The 20,806-nt window shown below is 40.6% G+C and overlaps 1 protein-coding gene across 2 annotated transcripts in view; it reads right to left on the bottom strand.

The window, feature by feature from the left end:
• Positions 1-15,833, bottom strand: part of NAA15 (N-alpha-acetyltransferase 15, NatA auxiliary subunit) — a 74,514-nt gene extending 58,681 nt beyond the window's left edge. For both annotated transcript variants that reach the window (XM_082652829.1, XM_082652830.1), the window contains exon 1: positions 15,497-15,833. In XM_082652829.1, the coding sequence (XP_082508955.1) occupies positions 15,497-15,550 (54 nt within the window). In that variant the 5' untranslated portion in view covers positions 15,551-15,833. The remainder of the gene's footprint in view (positions 1-15,496) is intronic.
• Between the last annotated feature and the right edge of the window lie 4,973 nt (positions 15,834-20,806).

Here is a 20,806-nt window from a genome sequence, read left to right as displayed (position 1 = left end):
AGTGTGCTACAGAAACAGTAAAGCAAAACAGGATGTAACTCAAACAGAATGAACTGTTCAAATCCTGTGTGCTAAACGCTGGCACCATACACTGAGACTCCTGCTTCTAAAATGTCTAGGAATAACTGACACCAGCTCGTGCTCCTGCCAAGCATAAAACTGGTTAAGTAAATATGAAATAATTATTTTCAGCCATTGGACAAGAGCCAACACAGGACTGTGCTCTCAGAAGGGAAACAAGGTAAATCCCAAGAAAATCTTTTTTTTTTTTGCCTACAGGCATTTTCCAGACTGCAGAATAGAGAGGAGGAACACAAGTAGAACATGCCACTCTTACTGACCTAAACAGATATCTGAGACAGAAAATGCATGAAGAGCTGACATTTATGGAGCAGGGTATTAGAAAGAACTGTACAGAGATGAAATTTCAGAAATCTGTACAAGAGTTTTGGTCAAATATTAAACTGATCAGGTACACTGCAGAATTCTACTCAAGTTGGCCAAGAACAACTACCAAGTAGCAGGAGCTGAACAACTATGGATGCTTGTACATGGCTGGGAGATATCTGAGTTCCAAACATCCAGTTAGAGACTTCATTAAACACTCCAGGATTCATCCGAGACCCAGAAATGCCACACCTTGGGAATAAGGATAATCTAGAGCCACTTTTATTAAAGCTTAAAAACAAGAACAAGCTGATGCACAAGCAAATTAACCATCTGCCAAAACAAAACTCTATTACAAAGGACAACGAGATCCAGATACTCAATATCCTAGTGTCCATAATACACATTACAGAAAAACAAAATTAGAAATGTGAAGAAACAGGAAATTGCGACCCATGACCTACGGAAAAAAGTAATCAACAAAAACAGATTCAGAAATAATGACAGAAGTAGCAGACAGACTTTAAAACAGTAACTATTAAGTAATTTTAAAAGATTGAAAGGAAAACATGAAATAATCAGAAAACAAACAGGAAATCTCAATAGAGAAATGGAAACTATTAAACCCACAGAACCAAGAATCTCAACAAACTCCAAGCAGGATCAACTAAAAAAAAAAGAAAACAACAAAACAAAACAGCAAACAAAAAAAGAGGCACATCACAATCCAAATGCTAAAAAATAAGGACAAAAGAGAAAATTATAAAAGTAGTCAGAAAAAAGCCTGTATTCTAAAAGGTCTCCAATTATCATATCAGCTTCCACCTTAAGAAAGTAGAAAAATAAGAGCAAATTAAACTCAACATAAGCAGGAGAAACAAAAGAAAAAACAAACAATGAAATAGAAAAGAGAAAAATAAAGGAAATCAGTGAAACCAAAATCTGGTTCTTTGAGAAGATCAATAAAACTGATAGGGCTTCCCTGGTGGCGAAGTGGTTGAGAGTCCGCCTGCCAATGCAGGGGACACGGGTTCGTGCCCCGGTCCGGGAGGATCCCTCATGCCACGGAGCAGGTGGGCCCATGAGCCATGGCCTGTGCTCCACAACGGGAGAGGCCACAACAGTGAGAGGCCCGCGTACCGCCAAAAAAAAAAATTTATTAACTTACTAGGAGCCTGGCTAGCACTTAGTAGTGCCAGTGTACTGGAACTACTTTTAGCAGTCCTACTTCTGTAGAGCAGACAGGTATGGAGAAAGGGCACCTACAGTCTTTAGACTCAGAGCTATAGCTATTTAACGTTTTAATTAGCTAATATTAAATAAAATTTAAAATTCTTCAGTAAAGCTCCTCAGTCACACTACCCACATCTCAGGTGTTCAATAGCCACATGTGACTAATGGCTAACATATGGAAATTCAGATGCAGAACGTTTCCATCATCACAAGAAATTCTATTGGACAACGCTGCTCTAGAGTCTACAGTTCAAATCTTAGAAAACCCTTAGACAGGTTTGCATCACTGGCTTAATTAAACTTATTAGAGCCTCAACTGTGTCACCTGCAAAATGTGGACATTAACAACCTTGCAGGGTTAAGGTGAGAATTAAATACAAATGTATATAAAGAACCTGAGCAAGCTAAACAAAGCACCACGGTAACAGTTACAGCTTAAAATATTTAGACCCAACACAGTTTGACTGATTATAGAGAAACCTGAAAGCAGAAACTGAATTAAAATATACAATCAAGAGGAACAAGGTGTCTATTCTGAGATGGTGTAAATGTTCTACATCTTAAAAGGGGCATAGGCTGTACTGCTTTATGACTTGTCAAAATTAAAAGAACAGTATGCTCAAGACAACTAATAGAACAGTACACTCAAAACGTGTGCATTTCACTGTAGGTAATTATACTTTAAATTTTTAAATGTTTTTTGAGAAGAAAACATAGGAATGCTGAAAAACTACCTTTATCCTCCCTTTCCTTTAATTCTTTTAGTTGGAGCTTCCATTTGCAGACAATATGCTAGCCTTTTATATCATACAATTTCTGTCAAACTATTACAACCATGAAAACAAATCTTAAGAATGATTTTTCCCCCTCCTAGTTTTATACTATTTAAAAAAAATAAGTTTGTCTTAATTCTATAGTAAACATCATCTGGTGCAAGGGGTCACACAGCTCTTGTTGGTACCAGTTCGCTCTACTGAAATGTTTTTAGCTATATTGAGCCAAACTCTATCACCCTCTAATTTCTGTTTACTGATTCTAGCTCTTAAGACTTCAGTTTTCTCTTATTCAAGCTAAGCATCTTTGTAATTTTAGCTGTTCCTTATATGAAAGTTTTAAGTCCTTTGACCTTTTGTGCCACCCTCAGAAGTCGATACAGTATTGTTCCCATACTTGTATATTTTATAAAACTAGTAAAATTTCAAAAAACTTAGACAATTTAAATGGGGTTGGGGACTTCCCTGGTGGCGCAGTGATTAAGAAGCCACCTGCCAATGCAGGGGACACGAGTTCAATCCCTGGTCCGGGAAGATCCCACATGCCGCGGAGCAACTAAGCCTGTGCGCCACAACTACTGAGCCTGCACTCTAGAGCCCGTGGGCCACAACTACTGAGCCCGCACGCCTAGAGCCCGTGCTCCACAACAAGAGAAGCCACTGCAATGAGAAGCCCTCGCACCGCAACAAAGAGTAGCTCCCGCTTGCTGCAACTAGAGAAAGGCAGTGCACAGCAACAAAGACCCAACGCAGCCAAAATATAAATAAGTAAATTTATTTTAAAAACGGGGTTGCTTAATTTTTATTTTTCAAAATAAACAATCTTTTTAAAATCTGTCAGTATTTCACAAAACAAAAGGCACTTCAAAAATTTAAAGTAACAAGTACATAGTCTCAGAACAAAAGACAAGAAAGGTCTGTGGGAATTTTACACCAGTATTTTTGAGGTGTGCCAGCATTACGGAGTCGTTGGTCTTTATCTCTCCTAGTTTTGGGTCCAGAAGCTAAAATTACAGATGAGGTCTTACTAGCCACAGAACTGAATGTGACAATCACCATCTGCTTTCTGGATACTAAAATCCTGTTAATGCATTATAAAACGTGCCAGACTTCTCTTACCTTTCTTTTTTTTCCCCCCCAGCATTAAATTATGTCACTTGAGAAAAGAAAAGTGAAGGAAAATTTAGGATTCCTGCTTAATATGAGTAGAACTCTGCTATGAACTCTGATTGCTTAGGGATAGGACAAAATTCAATAAAACTCAAGGTATATACATATGATTGAGAGTCAGCTATTTAATAGAACCTCATAATTATTTCAATGATAAATAATCCCAAAGAGTTTAAAGAAAACAATGGAGTGGTCATGGGGACACAGCAACAAAAGTATAAGCAATTACCCAATTATATAAAACCTGAACTGCAAATTATCTTAAAGCAAGCACTATTATTTTCAAGCATAACACATAAAACCAGAAATGAATTATTTACAGGATAATGGCTGCCCCCTAATTTCTAAACATTACACATATCCTCAGAAAAACAGGTTGGGGCTTCCCTGGTGGTGCAGTGGTTAAGGATCCACCTGCCAATGCAAGGGACACAGGTTCTAGCCCTGGTCCGGGAAGATCCCACTTGCCGCAGAGCAACTAAGCCCGTGTGCCACAACTACTGAACCTGCGCGCCTAGAGCCCATGCTCTGCAACGAGAAGCCACTGCAATGAGAAGCCCGCGCACCTCAACGAAGAGTAGCCCCCGCTCTCCTCAGCTAGAGAAAGCCCGCGTGCAGCAAGAAAGATCTAACTCAACCTAAATAAATAAATAAATAAGTTAATTTTAAAAAAGAAAACAAAAAACCATACAGGCCAAGAAAGGAAGCAAATAAAATCACCCAGAGCATTACAAAGAGATAAGACAACTAAAAACTCTAATTTACATGTAATTGCATAAACACTGAAGACCAGAAGTCCCATGTTCCAATGGGAACTGTCCAAAAGAAGAATACAGCAGCGTCCTCGTGGTGAGTGAATGGGTAATATTCAGGATTCATCCAAGTTCACCCAAGCCAGAGGTCAAAAGGAAGTACTGAGAAACATGATGGACGAGAGCAATGGCTACTGGGGAGTCAAAATGTAGCGGCTCAGAAAGTCTTTAAGACCAAAGGTGGCAGTTTTAGTAAGGCATAGCTTTGGAGAAGGAGACACCTTAGAAGGAGAAAGTATCACTTGAAGGTTTGATGGAGAGGGCAGCACTGAAGATCAAGGCCTTATTGAACCAATACAGAGCAATGTGGTACAGGGGACTTATTTTAAAAACTGCATTTGACTGTAGCAACAAAGAGGGTACTCTTGAACTAAGAGACTGAAGAAACCACCCAGCCTCACCCCAAAATAAAATTGTCTATATTGCTGGTGCAGTAAAACCCATCACAAATAACCTGAACAGAAAAAAGAACCCAGCGTTCATGCCAAGTTACTTACATAGTATTTTTAAAAGTGAAAGATTTGGGCAGATGAAAACACACCAAAAACCAAAGCGATAACACAGAGGAAAGATTCAACACTCCATCACAAATTAGAAATAAATAACAAATGAAGACATAAAAGAACACCTCAAATCCAATATTCAAAATTTTAAAGAGCAAACAAGTTTTAAAATAGGAACAAACTAAAGAAACAGAAAAGAAACAAAATCATCACAGAAATGAAGACTAAATTACAAGATGTATGATCTAAAAAGATAGAAAATAAGATTTCTCAAGCAAATGAATAACAGAGAAAAGAATTGAAGGAAACATAATATAAAAGAGATGCAAAGATCACTGAAGAATGAAACAACTGACCAGAACTAATATTCAAAACTGTAATTCTTGACTCAAAAGAAAACATCAATCTACAATCTGAAACCACAAGGGAAAATTTACCCACAATAGTCAACACAGAGACATACCTCAGTAAAACAATTCAATTTTACAGATAAGAAAAATTCAAGTCTTCGAAAAGAAAGACCAAGTCATCAACAAAGAAAAGAAAATCAGGTTGGCATCAGCAACATATAAGCAAGACAACAGGGGGGCAATTATTTTCAAGAAATATAAGAAGATGTGAATCAAGGATTTTAAACCCAGCCAAGCTGTCCTTCAAACATCAAGACACTAGGAAAACACTTTTAACATCTAAGACCTTAAGAGATTTCCACAAGGACTGTTGAGGAATCTATACTAGACGATAAGCTTCATCCAACCAAGAGATGACTGGGAAAACTTCAGAAAAAGGTCTGCTGTTTAATATTAACTACATTTATTGTAGAATTAAATCTAAAACAAAGGTATTGATGCGGGTAGAATAGTACATAAAATGGCATGCTCTCACAAAGTAAAAATAACTTCAAAAAGTCAGAGGAAAAGAGACTAGAAAAAAAATTAAGTAGAATAAGCTCATTCACTGCCTCACACATAAGAAAATGGATTTACCGCCTGCCAATGCAGGGGACACAGGTTTGATCCCTGGTCCAGGAAGATCCCACATGCTGCAGACCAACTAAGCCCGTGAGTCACAACTACAGAGCCTGCACTCTAGAGCCCATAACCCATAACTATTGAAGCCTGCGTGCCTTGATCCCGTGCTCCGCAACAAGAGAAGCCACCGCCATGAGAAGTCTGTGCACTGCAATGAAGAGTAGCCCCCGCTCGCCACAACTAGAGAAAACCCGCTTACAGCAATGAAGACCCAACACAGCCAAAAAAAAAAAAAAAAAGCTTCATGACATTGAATTTGGCAGTGATTTCTTAGATGTGACTCCAAAGGCACAGAAAACAAAAGAAAAAAGAGAAAAAGTAGACTTCATGAAAATTTAAAAATTTTGTGCAGCAAAAGATGACACACAGGGACTTCCCTGGTGGTCCGGTGGTTAAAACTCCACGCTCCCAATGCACGGAGCATGGGTTCGATCCCTGGTTGGGGAACCAGGATCCCGCATGCCTATGCGGTGCAGTAAATAAATAAATAAACAAACGAACAAACAGGCCTGGGGGGAAAAAAAGACTACACACAGATGGAAGAAAATAGCTGCAAGTCATTCGATAGCCAGTAAATAGAGAGAAATCTTACAACTCAACAACAAACAACCCAATTAAAAAATGAGCAAGGACTTAATTAGACATTTCTCCAAAGACAGCATACAGATGGCCAATAAGCACATGAAAAGACAATCAACATCACTAATCATTAGGAAAACGAAAATCAAAATTGCGATAGGATACTATTTCATGGTCACTAGTATGGCTATTATGAAACAAAAACGAAAACAGTAGTGTTGGCAAGAATGTAGAGAAACTGGAACCCCTGTGCATTGCTGGGAACCACTATGGAAAACGGTATGGTATGCCTCAAGAATTACCATATGACCCAGCAATCTGCTTCTTGGTATATACCCAAAGGCACGGAAAGCAGGGTCTTGAAGAGAGATTTGTACACCCATGTTCATAGCAGCATTATTCCCAATGGCTAAAATGTGGAGGTAACCCAAATGTCCATTGAAAGATGAATAGATAAACAAAAAGTGGTATATAAATACAACAGAACTTTATTCAGCCTTAAAAAAGAAGGAAATTCTGACACCTGCTACAACATGGATGAACCTTGAGGATACTGTGCTGAGTGACATAAGCCCGTCACATAAAGACACATGCTGTATGATCCCACTCCCATGCAGTTCCTAGAGGAGCCAAACCCACAGAGACAGAAAGCAGATGGTGGGTGCCAGGGGCTGGAGGAGAGGTGGTGATGGGGGAGTTGTTCAATGGGTGCAGAGCTTCAGTTTGGGAAGATGAAAAAGTTCTGGAGATGGACGGGGTTGATGGTTGCACAATGATGTGAATGTGCTTATTAATGCCACTGAACTGAACACTTAAAAAATGGCTAAGATGGTAAATTTCATATTATGCATATTTCACCATAATTTTTAAAAATGGGGGGGGAAAAGAAAATGGATTATTTTATAGGTGACAAATAAAATAATAGCATAAAATTCACAATCACAGCATAAAATTCCCTCCCCTCCACACCCTAAGTAAGAAAAAAAGAGGACTAAAGGAATTTTTTTTGGCCACGCCACGTGGCTTGAAGCATCTTAGTTCCCTGACCGGGGATCAAACCCGGGCCCACGGCAGTAAAAGCGCCGAATCCTAACCACTGGACCTCCGGGGAATTCCCAGGAATTTTTAAAGGTATAAACATAAAAGTTTATAAAACATAAAACTGATTAAAACAAAAATATAAACCTTCCTAAATAACAAAAAATATACAAAAGCTAAATAATAATATTAAACAGAATACAAAGCATAACATAAAACCAAGATGAGATCAATTCAATGAAAAAGCTAACGTCCTTAACAGACTACACCTGTAACAGATGTTTACTAATACATATGCTTTACCATTTACCAAGGACTTTTATACATATCTCACTACCTGACCAGTGAGGTAGGTCAGAAAAGTACTGTTTCTCTCTTTACTCAAATTTACAAACTAAGGCTTAAAAAACATGAAAGATAAAGTAAAGCAAAGTCAGGATTAAAACCCATCATCTATTTTTCTTTCCACACCAGGCTTCCCCCATTGAGCATCAAAACTGTTTCAAAATACAAATTGAAGAAACGTATAATATTTTATTTCCTGCTTTAAAAGTGTTACTTAGCCACCCCACAAAAATCTTTAGAATGAATTAGTCTGAAACTTTTGATACTCTGGGTACAAAGCTTCTTCTAACAAAGAAAATGTTTGAAGTTTAAGTCTCCTTAATGGCAGTGGCAACTAAGTTGCCAAAGAATGTGACACTATCTCAGATACTAGATGCAAGATTAGACACACTTCAGGGGACTTCCCTGGTGGCGCAGTGCATAAGACTCTGCACTCCCAATGCAGGGGGCCCAGGCTGGATCCCTGGTCAGGGAACTAGATCCCACATGCATGCCACAACTAAGGAGTCCACGTGCCACAACTAAGGAGCCCTGGAGCTGGAACTAAGGAGCCCACCTGCTGTAACTAAGACCTGGTGCAACCAAAATTTAAGAAAATAATAACAGACACACTTCAGAGTGAGGGAAGAGCTACCCAGACCCAGGCTGTTTGACCTCTAAGTAAGTTCAGGTATGGCCAGTTCCCTACAATACTAGTTTTGAAAACACATATTTGCTCCCACACGATTGATAATTTGACATTTTGAACATACTAAATTTCAAGTTTGCTTCTGTGGGATCTGTCCACCAGAAATACTAGATGAACACAGAAAACTGCACCCAGCTGAAACGAGCTGCATAGGCACGCACAACACAGACACACACCTCAAACATCAAAACTCCCTCAGTTCACCTTGTGGGTTATGAGGTGTTACAACTTTCTCTCAGATTTAAGATAACTTTCCTTCCATCACTTCATAATAATTCACCAGCTGCAATCCTTCTGACACCTACCTCTACAAGCAAACTTCAGGTCTTTTCCAAGGTAAAAGGCAGTATTTACATTAGAGTATTTCCATATTGGTTAGCCATTTTACATATGTAAAACTGTGCTATCATTTCTATTAGGTTCTTACCTTGGTTCCTAATTTGGCATCAATGAAGTTTTTAAGTGTTGTGCCGACTCCACTTTCCCCACAAGCCCTGTGGGTTTTATTACCTGATTTTGCATAGTGCACTGACTTTTAGGAACCCGTATGTTCTGATATAGCACAACTGACTGCATATAAAGCAATCAGAAATATACTTTAGACAATGTAATCATAAGTATTGCCTATACTTATTACCATTTCCTCAAAGGAGTAATGCAAGGTTTATATCAGCTAGTGTGGAAAAAAAGCCTGACATAGAATCTGGCTCAAAATAGACAATCAATAAACATCAGTTTACTTCATTTCCCTCTTCTTAAAGATTCTGACTCAGTTCCCAAGCACTGATAACCAAAGGTGATCTTGTAATCTTCAATGAGATCTCTCTGAAAAAAAGGGTACCATATATTAAGTGAAAGCCATTAACATAAGGGGAAACATTTTTTTTCTTAAATCAGAACCACCACCATGTGTGGAAGTACACAACCAGCCTGGAGGGGTTTTTTTCCCCCTAGGTCTATATTCTTTTTTTTTAAACACATGGGCATACTTTTTTTTTTTTTTGGCTGCGCTCATGCTTTCTCTAGTTGTGGTGCGCGGGCTTCTCATTGTGGTGGCTTCTCTTGTTGCGGAGCATGGGCTCTAGGAGCGTGGGCTTCAGTAGTTGTGGCTCACGGGCTTAGCTGCTCTGCGGCATGTGGGATCTTCCCAGACCAGGGATCGAAACCGTGTTCCCTGCATGGGCAGGCGGACTCTTAACCACTGCGCCACCAGGTAAGTCTCTTAGGTCTATATTCTTAAAAGCAAACTTTCATCTCTCCTTTTATACACGATCAGATAAAACAACTCTTACAGATTACACAGAGAAATGCTTATATAATCTCCTCTATAATAAAAACAAACAATCTTTAAGATTAAAATTATCACTGAGGGCTTCCCTGGTGGAGCAGTGGTTGAGAGTCCACCTGCCGATGCAGGGGACACGGGTTCGTGCCCCGGTCCGGGAAGATCCCACATGCTGCGAAGCGGCTAGGCCAGTGAGCCATGGCCGCTGGGCCTGTGCGTCCGGAGCCTGTGCTCCACAACGGGAGAGGCCACAACAGTGAGAGGCCCGCATACTGCAGGAAAAAAAATATATATATATATATCACTCGCTTCAAATAAGATTATAATTTCCCCAGTAGGTTTTAGTAGAAATTTCAAATGATCTCAACTGAAAATGTGTTCCTATTATACTTACCAAAGAAAATCTCAGTGGAATAGAGCATATCAGATAACAAAAACATTAACCTCTCCATCATTTATTTCTATATCGCAATTTATATTTCACTTTTAAATAGACAAAAAGATTGCTTTTATTAAATTAAAATTTTATGGAATTATTTTAGTTCCAAATTAAGTAGTAAAGATACAATTCATATCTTACCTAAAGGGGAAAAACCACATGCAACAAGTTAAACTCGTTTTTTTTTATGTTACAACTTCAATACAAGTTTGTACAGCGTGCATCATAAAACAGCTTAAATGTAAATGTACAGCCAACATTCCAGGGAAATTCCCAGAAGTCAAGAATACAGTCACAGGACTTCCCTGGTGTCCACAACTACCGAGCCTGCGCTCTAGAGGCTGCAAGCCACAACTACTGAGCCCGCGTGCCACTACTATTAAAGCCTGTGCACCTAGAGCCCGTGCTCCGCAACAAGAGAAGCCCACGCACCGCAATGAAGAGTAGCCCCTGCTCGTCGCAACTAGAGAAAGCCCCCGCGCAGCAATGAAGACCCAACGCAGCCAAAAATAAATAAATAAAATTAATTAAGGAAAAAAGAATACAGTCACAGCAAAAATTGCCTCCCCTCCACATCCTAATATATATACTAACAACCATCACTCTTTTAAATCTCTTCACTTGTCCTTCTTACCATCAGCACTGGCAACTGACATTATTTCTAAAACCATTTTTCACTAAGAATCTTAAGTTTTTCTCTCTTCAATAGGGCTACTGCCTACAAATAGAGAGCAAAGTTGTATTTAGATGTGGCTGCTGAGGGTTGGCTACAGTCACTGATTAGTTAAGTGGCTTGCTCTGCAACACCAGCTTCCCAGCACACCTTTCCCAAATTCCAAGAATTCAATTTGATCTTTAAATTTTCTAAAAAACACTCACAAAGCAACTCTAAATTACAAATGTTCTCCCTTCTAACATGTTATATTCCTGTCTCATCATATCATATACACTGGTCCTCACCCCTGACTTTGTGTCAGAATCAGTTTTAGAGCTGTATGAAACTACAGATGACTGAGCTTTACTGCCTGATACAACAGGCTCCTCATGACAAACAGCCTCGTTTAATCCAGATACCATTTCTCCTCCAATTCTAACACAACCAAAAAAGAAACAATAAAAATTTCCTCTTATGCTTCTGTGATGGGAAAAAGACCATGTAAACAAACCTAATACCATGATTCATTAATAAATGAAACTTCCAAGGTCTCACCGGGTAATACAGGTTCTGCCTGATACCCTACAATTACCTCATATAACAATGTATTCTACAATGCCAAGGCCCAGCTTAACTAACTCCCTTCTCCAAACGTCTTTATGCAAGCACAAAATCCAAAGATTACAATTTCTCTTTCCTGCCCTATAGTCACTGTCTTAACACTGATTTTATGCAAAAATATTTCTTGAATACGTATCATGGTACGTTATTCTAACTCATGGGGGTATAGCAATTAACAGAACAAAATCCCTATCCTCATAAAACCTACGTTTTAATTATGGTAGACATGTGATAAATTACTTGTATACATATGTCAGATGATGATAAGTGATGAGAAAAATAAAGCGAGGAAGAAAGTAAGAAGGTTGAGCTGAAGAGGACTTCTGGTCAAGGAAGACCTCAATATAACATTTAGAGGACATCTGAGCAGAATTCTAAAAGAAATAAGAGAAGAAATGAACTATGCCGTTATCTGGGGGAGAAAATTCTGAACAAACAGTCCTTTGCATATGATCCCTTCTATAACCTAGCTTTTTATGTCCAAAAGCACTTTTTTGAACAAAGAAAATATATTTGAATCAATGCTAAGAAATGCATTATCAGAAGCAGAAATACTAAAGGAAATTAGAATGCACACTAAACAAAGAGATCCCTTCTGTTAAAGCTGGTTGGCCAGTAGCTCTCCTGTCCACCAATCATACAGGGCACCACGTCTGCCTCTGTGGAAACTGCTTTTAACCAGTCTTCAAAGTAATACTTGGGATGGCAACTCTATACCATCAAATAACTTAGTTTGTGTAATCCCCAATAATGGCCAAGACTGCAAGGCTTTGAAATACTTGCATAATCAAACGTTAAATTCAGTTCCCTATTAGCTTTTGTCTGCTTCTCTGCACATATCATGTTGTCTATTACAAGTGAAAACTAAACTGTAGTCATTCATTTTTTTTTTACCAGAATATTCTATTCTAGAAATAATCTGCACAAACAAGTATTTTAATCTACTTTTAACCTAAAAGAATCATGTCTTGAACATTTCAGGTTTCTAACACAATAAAGCATTTAAAAATATATATCCTTTGTCAATTTATATAAAAACATATACTTCTGTGTTCGTTCATACTATATCCATTCCAGAAAGGATTTAGGATAGAAATCTAAAACAAAACAAACAAATCAGTGAATTTGCCACATTATCAGATTTTTATTCTCATAAGATTCTTTACAGACTTTTAAAAAAAAGTATTTTGTGAGTTTCATAAGAATGTAGTGTATTTACATTATATCAAAATTGCATTTTGTTTTCTAATTCACTTCTTTTTTTATTAAGATTTTTTTTGATGTGGACCTTTTTTTTTTTAAAGTCTTTATTGAATGTGCTACAACACTGCCTCTGCTTTATGCCTTTGCTTCCTGGCCGCGAGGCCTGTGGGATCCTAGCACCCCTGACCAGGGATCGAACCCACACCCCCTGCACTGGAAGGCGAAGTCTCAACCACTGGACTGCCAGGGAAGTCCCTCTAATTCACTTTTAAACAAATTTATTCTAGTTCAAACATTTGATTACCTACTGTATACAGAAGAAAGGGGACTTCAGAGCAGGTAAAACTTTGTTTCCATTTTTTATTTTTTCTTTGTTATATTCTAAACACATGCAGTATGCGTAAAAGTATATTAAGACCAATTTCAAGGTCACTTTCCTTACTCAGCTGCAAAACTATTATTGTCACATAGAAACTAAAGTCAGCTGACCTTCCTATGCACATATGGAAATCTACTTGTTAACAATTCCTAATTTTAATTTCATCTGCAACTAAGTCCAACCTAAGTATCATTAACTGTAGAAACAGCACTTTTTCCAAAAGCAATAAATAACATGAAATAATTTACCTACAACATTTGTAGGTACCGACAATATGTGTAGCCACCTAACAATTACTACAACTCCTTTTACCTAACAAAGAACTAGGCAGGTGTGGTTTAAGTGCCGTGGAAAAAAAAAAGTTTCAGGACTTCCCTGGTGGTGCAGTGGTTAAGAACCCGTCTGCCCATGCAGGGGACACGGGTTCGAGCCCTGGTCCGGGAAGATCCCACATGCCGTGGAGCAACTAAGCCCATGCGCCACAACTACTGAGCCTGCGCTCTAGAGCCCGTGAGCCACAACTACTGAGCCCTCGTGCCACAACTACTGAAGCCCGCACGCCTAGAGCCCGTGCTCCGCAACAAGAGAAGCCACCGCAATGAGAAGCCCGCGCACCGCAACGAAGAGCAGCCCCCGCTCGCCGCAACTAGAGAAAGCCCGCGTGCAGCAACGAAGACCCAACGCAGCCGAAAAAAAGTTGCATTCCTGACCCTTACACTAGCTGTTAGCCTTAATCTCAGGGTGTTCCTTAATCTTGAGACACCTTGGGACTAAATTAAATTAATTAAAATTAAGAATTCAATTTCTCAATCACACTAGCCATATTTCAAGTGTACAAGAGCCACATGTGGCTAACGGCTATCATAATGGAGAGAACAACTACTCCTTTAAAAGTTGTAAAAGTAAATAAATTGCTGTGGTAGAAAGGTGCTACAGTCCTACCTACACTCCAATTAGTCTTGAAACCAAAAAAAATGGCAATAAGGACTTCAAAGTAACTAAGAGTTAACACCGTATTGGATGCAACTTTCCTATATGTTTCCACACGAACTGACTAAATCTGTAGGCATATGGATATTTTTGTAAAATCAAAGTTAGTTCAGCATGGGTTACTTTCCTTTCTCTAGAAAACCCGGATCCTCAGAGCTGTCACACGTTTCAAACAAATGAAATACATTTAAATTACAAGAGGAAAGAACTAACACTTTCGTACACACACTCCAAATTGGAAGTCTTAAGTCTGGGAAATGCAGTTAATCCTTTCATAAAGAAGTGTCTGCACGAAAGTGGCAACCCACACACTAGATGCCAAACAAAAAACGTGCTACAAAGTATTAATTATAGCACCAAAGCTACAAAGCAGATGTTACAGTGTAAACAGCCCCTCCAAACATCATCGCATTTACGGTTATTAAAAAAAAAAATGCAAACGGCAAAGTGAAATGCAGGGAATTATCGAGCCTGAGCTAGCGTCAAAAAGATCCATTTCACAAGTCCTTATATTCTCTTTTCTCTGCTAATCACTTCTTGCGTCAGTGTTAATACACTTCGGTCTACAAGAAAATCTGTGTCCAGAACTTCTCCGCTGAAAGCTCTTAACTTTCCACTTCCTACTGGACCGCCCCCTCGCAATGGGCCCCACCTCCCAAGGAGGGTGATGTTTCCCGCTCGGAAGCTAAGAAATAAATGTGTCTCCCCTACTCCTGAAAGGAGGTAAAGAGGCCGAGAAGCTGCAGATCTCAGCATTCCTACTGACTCCATCGACGCTGTCGTTTAGAAGCCTTCCTCTCCTCTTCTGAACGCCTTTCTTCCTTCCCTCCTCCCAGGTCATTCAGTGACCCCGAGCCGGGCGGGGACAGGTGACTCCCAAGAGGAGAGGAAGAGGGAGGGACGGACGATGGAGGGAGAGCCGCGCTTGGGCAATGAATGAGCTGTGCCGCATCCGCACCACCTGTTCCTTCCAAGCGTGCCACCCCGGCCTGCCGGCAGGCTTCCCAAACCACCCGGGCCACCTCTCCTACCCGTGTCGCCCGCTTCCCCGCTGAAGGCCAGGCCTCTGTCCCCTTCGCTCAGGGCGCATGAAAACCGGCCGCTTCGAAGCCAGGAGAATGGGGCCTACTCCGGAACAACGGCCTCCGGAGCGTGGGGACGGGAGGAGGAAGCCCGTGGCCCCTGGCGCGCGGGCCCAAGTGAGAACCCCGAGAAGGGGACGAGGCATTGCATTCGGCCTGACTAGGAGCACGAAGGCGGGGTCCCGGGCGGCGGTGGCCGGGTGCCCCTGGACCGAGGTTAGGGGTGACAGGCCCGTGCACCGGCTAAATCCTCCTCACTGCTGGTCCGGAGCCTCCCACTTACCAAGATCCGCTTGAAGAGCGCGTTCTCCTTGGGCGGGAGGCTCACGGCCGGCATCGTTCCGGCTCCTCCCGCTGCTCCCGCCACCGCCGGGCTCGGTCAGTCTGTTTGTCCGACCGCCGCCGCCGCCGCCGTCGTTCCCTGGCTGCTTCAGCCTTGATTGCCCCGATCCACCGCCGCCACCGGGCCTCGGGTGTCACCGCGTCGCCCAACCCAGACACCCCCTTCCCCTCGTAGTCTTTTTTCCCTTCTCACTTAACACTGCCGCCGCCTCCCCCCCCCCACGGGTCTCCGTCGGCGGTTCACGTGGTAACTGAACAGACCGACAGAAGGCAGCCAAAATGGCGGACGTGGAGAGCTTTCCCACCCGGGTCACACCTCCTAACACGCAGGCGCGATGACCTCCTTTCCCCACCTCCTCAGTCCTGGAGCTTGCTGGGAAACCTGGAGGCCCGCCCAGGTCCGCGCAGGCCGCGAGGGTCGCGGCAGGCCCCGCCCATCCTTTCGGTTTCTTGTCTCCGAGGCGCCGGGGGAGCGAGGGGAGAGTGGCTAACTGCGGTTCCGACCCCCTCCGCATCAAAAGTAGCGATTCCACTACTTTTTGCTAGATTGGCTTTTCATTCATTGGGTAGACTCTTCCAGTCTGTATAATCATAGTTTGAGCCTGAAGTGCTAAAATCCCGGTGTCCAAAAAGCGGTGTGTTTGATCGTGGACCAAGTGCCTAATCAAGCAGCAGAGGCGGAGGGGAAATGAAAGTTTCACCACAGTGGGGACTTGTAAATAGATCCAGAGAGGATGGGGCTTACCGGAGTCTGAAAAGCGTGAAAGAGTTAACCAAGTAAATGGGCCTGGCTGGGGCATCAGTGATTTACTTTTATTACTTTAAGAGGACCCTGGAAAGGTAGTCAGCCAGATCCGAAGTACCATGTTTGCACTGCCAAAGAAACATCTGAAGGTTAAAGTGTGTGTTTTTATTTCATCGCCGAGTTCATGCAATGCAGTGTTGAGGACTGTATGACTCACCTTGGGTTGTGAAGAATTCAAGGTCACTGACTCCCCTGGAACTCGCTTCAAGCTAGTGCTTAATACTGTGACTCCCCGTCATTAGAAATCCTTAGATCTTAGGAAGCCGAAGAGTATCTGGCAAGGATACTAGAGAACTACTGCAGTAAGCAAGGTCAGACTGATACCTAATAGAGTCTCTTCAAGCCATTTCACTAAAACTCGACAGTAAAACTATTTTAAAAGTGGCATTCTGTTGATGACTACAAATTTTCACATCGTATGAGCCATTTTTATCCTTGATTGTTTTTGATTATCTCTCTCCAGATCCTGAATTCCATCAGTAGTCGCATTCTGTGCATCATGAATCATTATACAATATATGCAGTAGCTTTGATTTTTTAATCATAGTTACACAGATGTTTTACTGTTTTCGGCTTGCTCTTTAATCCTCCATGGAAGGTGTGAGTTGAGTAAGATGTTTCCCAGTGGAAAAATCTGCGACTAAAACTTGGATTTTCTAGCTGCTATCTTGCACGCCCTCTCCTTTTGCCTGGGGCATAAGTAAGATTTTAGAAGTCAGATCCTGGAATTTCTTCAAATTCGGTGATGTCTCTTTAAAAGTTTCATTCAGAAAATTGTATGTACAAGAAACCATTTTTGAGTTTCGAAATACGGCCAGTTTTTTAACTTTAGCTTTAAAAAAAAAAAACTAAGAACAAATTTAGAATTCATAAAACGGCTGTTATTTACTAGTAACCTTCAAACTTCACCGCCCCCAACAGGTCTTTCAACTCTCTGAACTATTAAAAAGTAGAAAAATTGTCTCACTTAAGGTGATAATTTTAGCTTAGCTACTAACTTGGGTTTCCAAATCTCTAGCTTCATATCCAAAAGTCCTTCTGGCAATATTATTTGCTATGTTTTTCTAAATTTCTCCTGTAAATAATATTCTATTTTCACCTTGGGGGAAGAAAATTTCCGGTCTTTGAAACAAATTGTAGTTTCTACCAGAAGCTGAGTAACTGAATAGATGAGCTAGCAAGATAGTTTGGCAAATATGTTCCTTTTGGCTAATGACAAATAAATAACAATCTTTAAGACTCAGTGAATACTAGTCTGATTCAACATTTATGTGAGTTATAAACATCCTAGTTAAAATGCACCTACAGATAGTTGGACCACACAGTCAGTGATTTGATAGCCTGAACTCAATAAAATGTCTACTCTGATAGGTACCACTATTTGACAAATAGCGAGCCCATGTAACGGCTTATGCTTTGAATGACAGCTATGCAGGGAGTTAACATATCCAAGGCTAGGTGTGATGATGGTGATGGTGGTGGTGGTAGTTATTTCATTCATCTTATACCATGTGTTTGCATATCACTTTTGTGATAAATTCACCATAAAGAAATAACTTTGGAAACTTTAATTCTACAAAAGGGGTACATAGAGTGAAATTCCTCCATCTTCATATATGTAAGAGGTTCTCTATTGACACTTCTACATCTTTACATCTTTACATTTTCTAGAAACAAACATAAAAGAAATCTATGTATTTGCCACCCAGATTTACAAAATGTTAACCTTTTGTGATTGCTTTTTTTTTTTAATAAAAACTTTCAGATACAGCTATCCCTCTCCAGATTTGAATTTGATGTATAGTATTCTCATGCTTCATAAATCAGTAAACATGTAGGAAGCACTTTTACCTTTTATACTGTTTTCAACTCTGGCTTTACTTTAACCCTTCCCCGGGAGATGTGAGTTGAGTAAGATGTTTCCCAGTGGAAAAATCTGGGACTAAAAATTTGATTTTCCAGCAACATGGATGGAGATTATCATACTAAGTGAAATAAGTCAGACAGAGAAAGACAAATATCATATGATATGCTTTATATGTGGAATATTTTTAAAAAATTATACAAATGAACTTACTTACAAAACAGAAACAGACTCACAGATTTAGAGAACGAACTTAACTACGGTTACCAGGGAGGAAGGGTGGGGGGCAGGGATAGACTGGAAATTTGGGATTGACATGTACACACCTCTATATTTAAAATAGATAACCAGGGCTTCCCTGGTGGCACGGTGGTTAAGAATCTGCCTGCCTATGCAGGGAACACGGGTTTGAGCCCTGGTCGGGGAAGATCCCACATGCCGCGGAGCAACTAAGCCCGTGAGCCACAACTACTGAAGCCTGCATGCCTGGAGTCCGTGCTCTGCAACAAGAGAAGCCACCGCAATGAGAAGCCCGCGCACCACAATGAAGAGTAGCCCCGCTCGCCGCAGCTAGAGAAAGCCCGCGCGCAGCAAGGAAGACCCAGCGCAGCCAAAAATAAATTAAATAAGTAAATTTATTTTTTAAAAAATAAATAAATAAAATAAAATAGATAACCAACAAGGACCTACTGTATAGCACAGGGAACTCTTCTAAATATTCTGTAACAACCTAAATGGGAAAAGAATTTGAAAAAGAATAGATACATGTATATGTAAAAATAAAATAAAAATTTGATTTTCTAGCTGCTAACTAGAAAGGGGGAACCCTCTGCCTGTGTCATTAATAAGGTGTTAGCATTCAGTTTCTGGGGATGCTTAAATGAATGTCACGTAGCAACGTCTACCAAAATATCACAGCTATTAGCTCCTGGCTGAAATTGCTTCATCAGGATTCTTTTCAAGATGGAGTTTCACCTACAGCTGCCTACTCCAAGTGTAGGGTTCCATCAGCTCCAACATGCTGAGAGAAATGTGCTTATACTTCATCACTTTCCCAAAATATACACTGGTAAAAGGATACAGGGGGCAAAAGAACAAAACAGGCTTTTCCAATAGCAGTAGTGAAGTTTAGTAATTTGCCTAATGGTTCTGTATGCTCTGACTAAATGTGGCTTCTGTTCCAACTTGTTGGATTCTAGCAAAAGCTGTGTCAGGATAAACTTCCAAGGGATGGGGTAGAAAGGATATACTACTGACAGGTTGCTGAGTGGACAAGAAGCCAAGAAATTGAGAACCAACAACTGACTCAGCATGTTAGTTGCGTGGTTTGCTTACTTGAGCATGAGTCCAGGAGGCTCAAACTAGGTTACAAACTATAAAGTGACTCACAGTTTAGCAATCTATGTAGCCATCAGTTGCATGTAAAAATGAACCAGAAAACATAGAACGATTATTTTACTTTTTTGGTCAATAACTTTTGGTTAACAATTTTTTTTCAATAACATTGCTAAGGAAAGTATAGAAAGAAAAAGAGATTTGCTAACATTTATTTTGCCCTTAAAATGAACCCAAATGACATTAGGCTTAAAAGATTAAACCTAATTAAAATATGTAAAAATATACATATTTTTACATGGCCTTTACACCTCAGTGTGAATCGAGAATTAAATGCACAAAAAATCTGGTTCAATTGTGAAAAATAAAACCTATTGGTCAGTACAATAGGTTTCAAAGAGATAGGCAAAAGCAAGTTGTTTAAAACCACCAGACATGCTCTAAGCTTCCCAACGACCCTATAGCGTAGGTGTTTTGTTCCAGATATAAAACTGGAGAGCTTAAGTAATTTGCCTAAAAATCATATAGCTAAAAAGAGGTGAGCATGAATGGAGCTTTGAACATGGCACTTTGAGCCTGCTCTGCAGCTTATGGCCTCAGGGGACTGTCTAACCCTGTTGGGTGGGCTAAGTCCGAGTCCCAACTTCCCCAGCTGTGTGGTCTTGAACTGGTCGGGGCACTTCTCAAATACTAGGATTCTCTTTTCCTCACAGCGTTGTGAGACTTTACTGTGCTAGTGCGTATAAACAGACTTTGGGAACTGTTAAGAGGTCGTTTCAAATATGAGGTATATATAATATGTCACCTTGGAGGAAGAGCTTGTCTTTTGAGCTTCATCTATAAATTGAGAATGATAATCACGGCGTGTCCTGCGGCCGTTGGGAAAGTGAAATGATAGTGCATGTAAATCAAATGATGCATTAAGGCGCAGTGCCTGAAACACCGAATTCGATCAAAATGCTACTGTTCAACCCTCTTCACTTGCAGTTTCCCGGCTTACGCAGGAAGATTTTGGTAACTCTCTTTGTAAGTGTCCCTGGGGTGGGGGTCTGAAATAAACTCTCCGAGGACAGAGACGCGGCTAAACTACCTTTCATTTTCCCCCTTGTAATCACCTCCTTCGTAATCCCACTGTGCAGATTGAGGGCTGAGACCAGAAGAGCTAGAGTACCAGGCGGTAACTCCAATTCTTGGGGTTAGCGCCCGCACGCGGCGCGGCCGCAGAGCCCGCGGTTCCGCGCCTCCGC

This window comes from Grampus griseus (genome assembly GCF_964374135.1).
Source record: "Grampus griseus genome assembly, chromosome: 4".
Lineage (NCBI taxonomy): Eukaryota > Metazoa > Chordata > Mammalia > Artiodactyla > Delphinidae > Grampus > Grampus griseus.
Note: the sequence above shows the minus strand (reverse complement) of the source record. Positions and strands in the feature narration are given on the sequence as shown.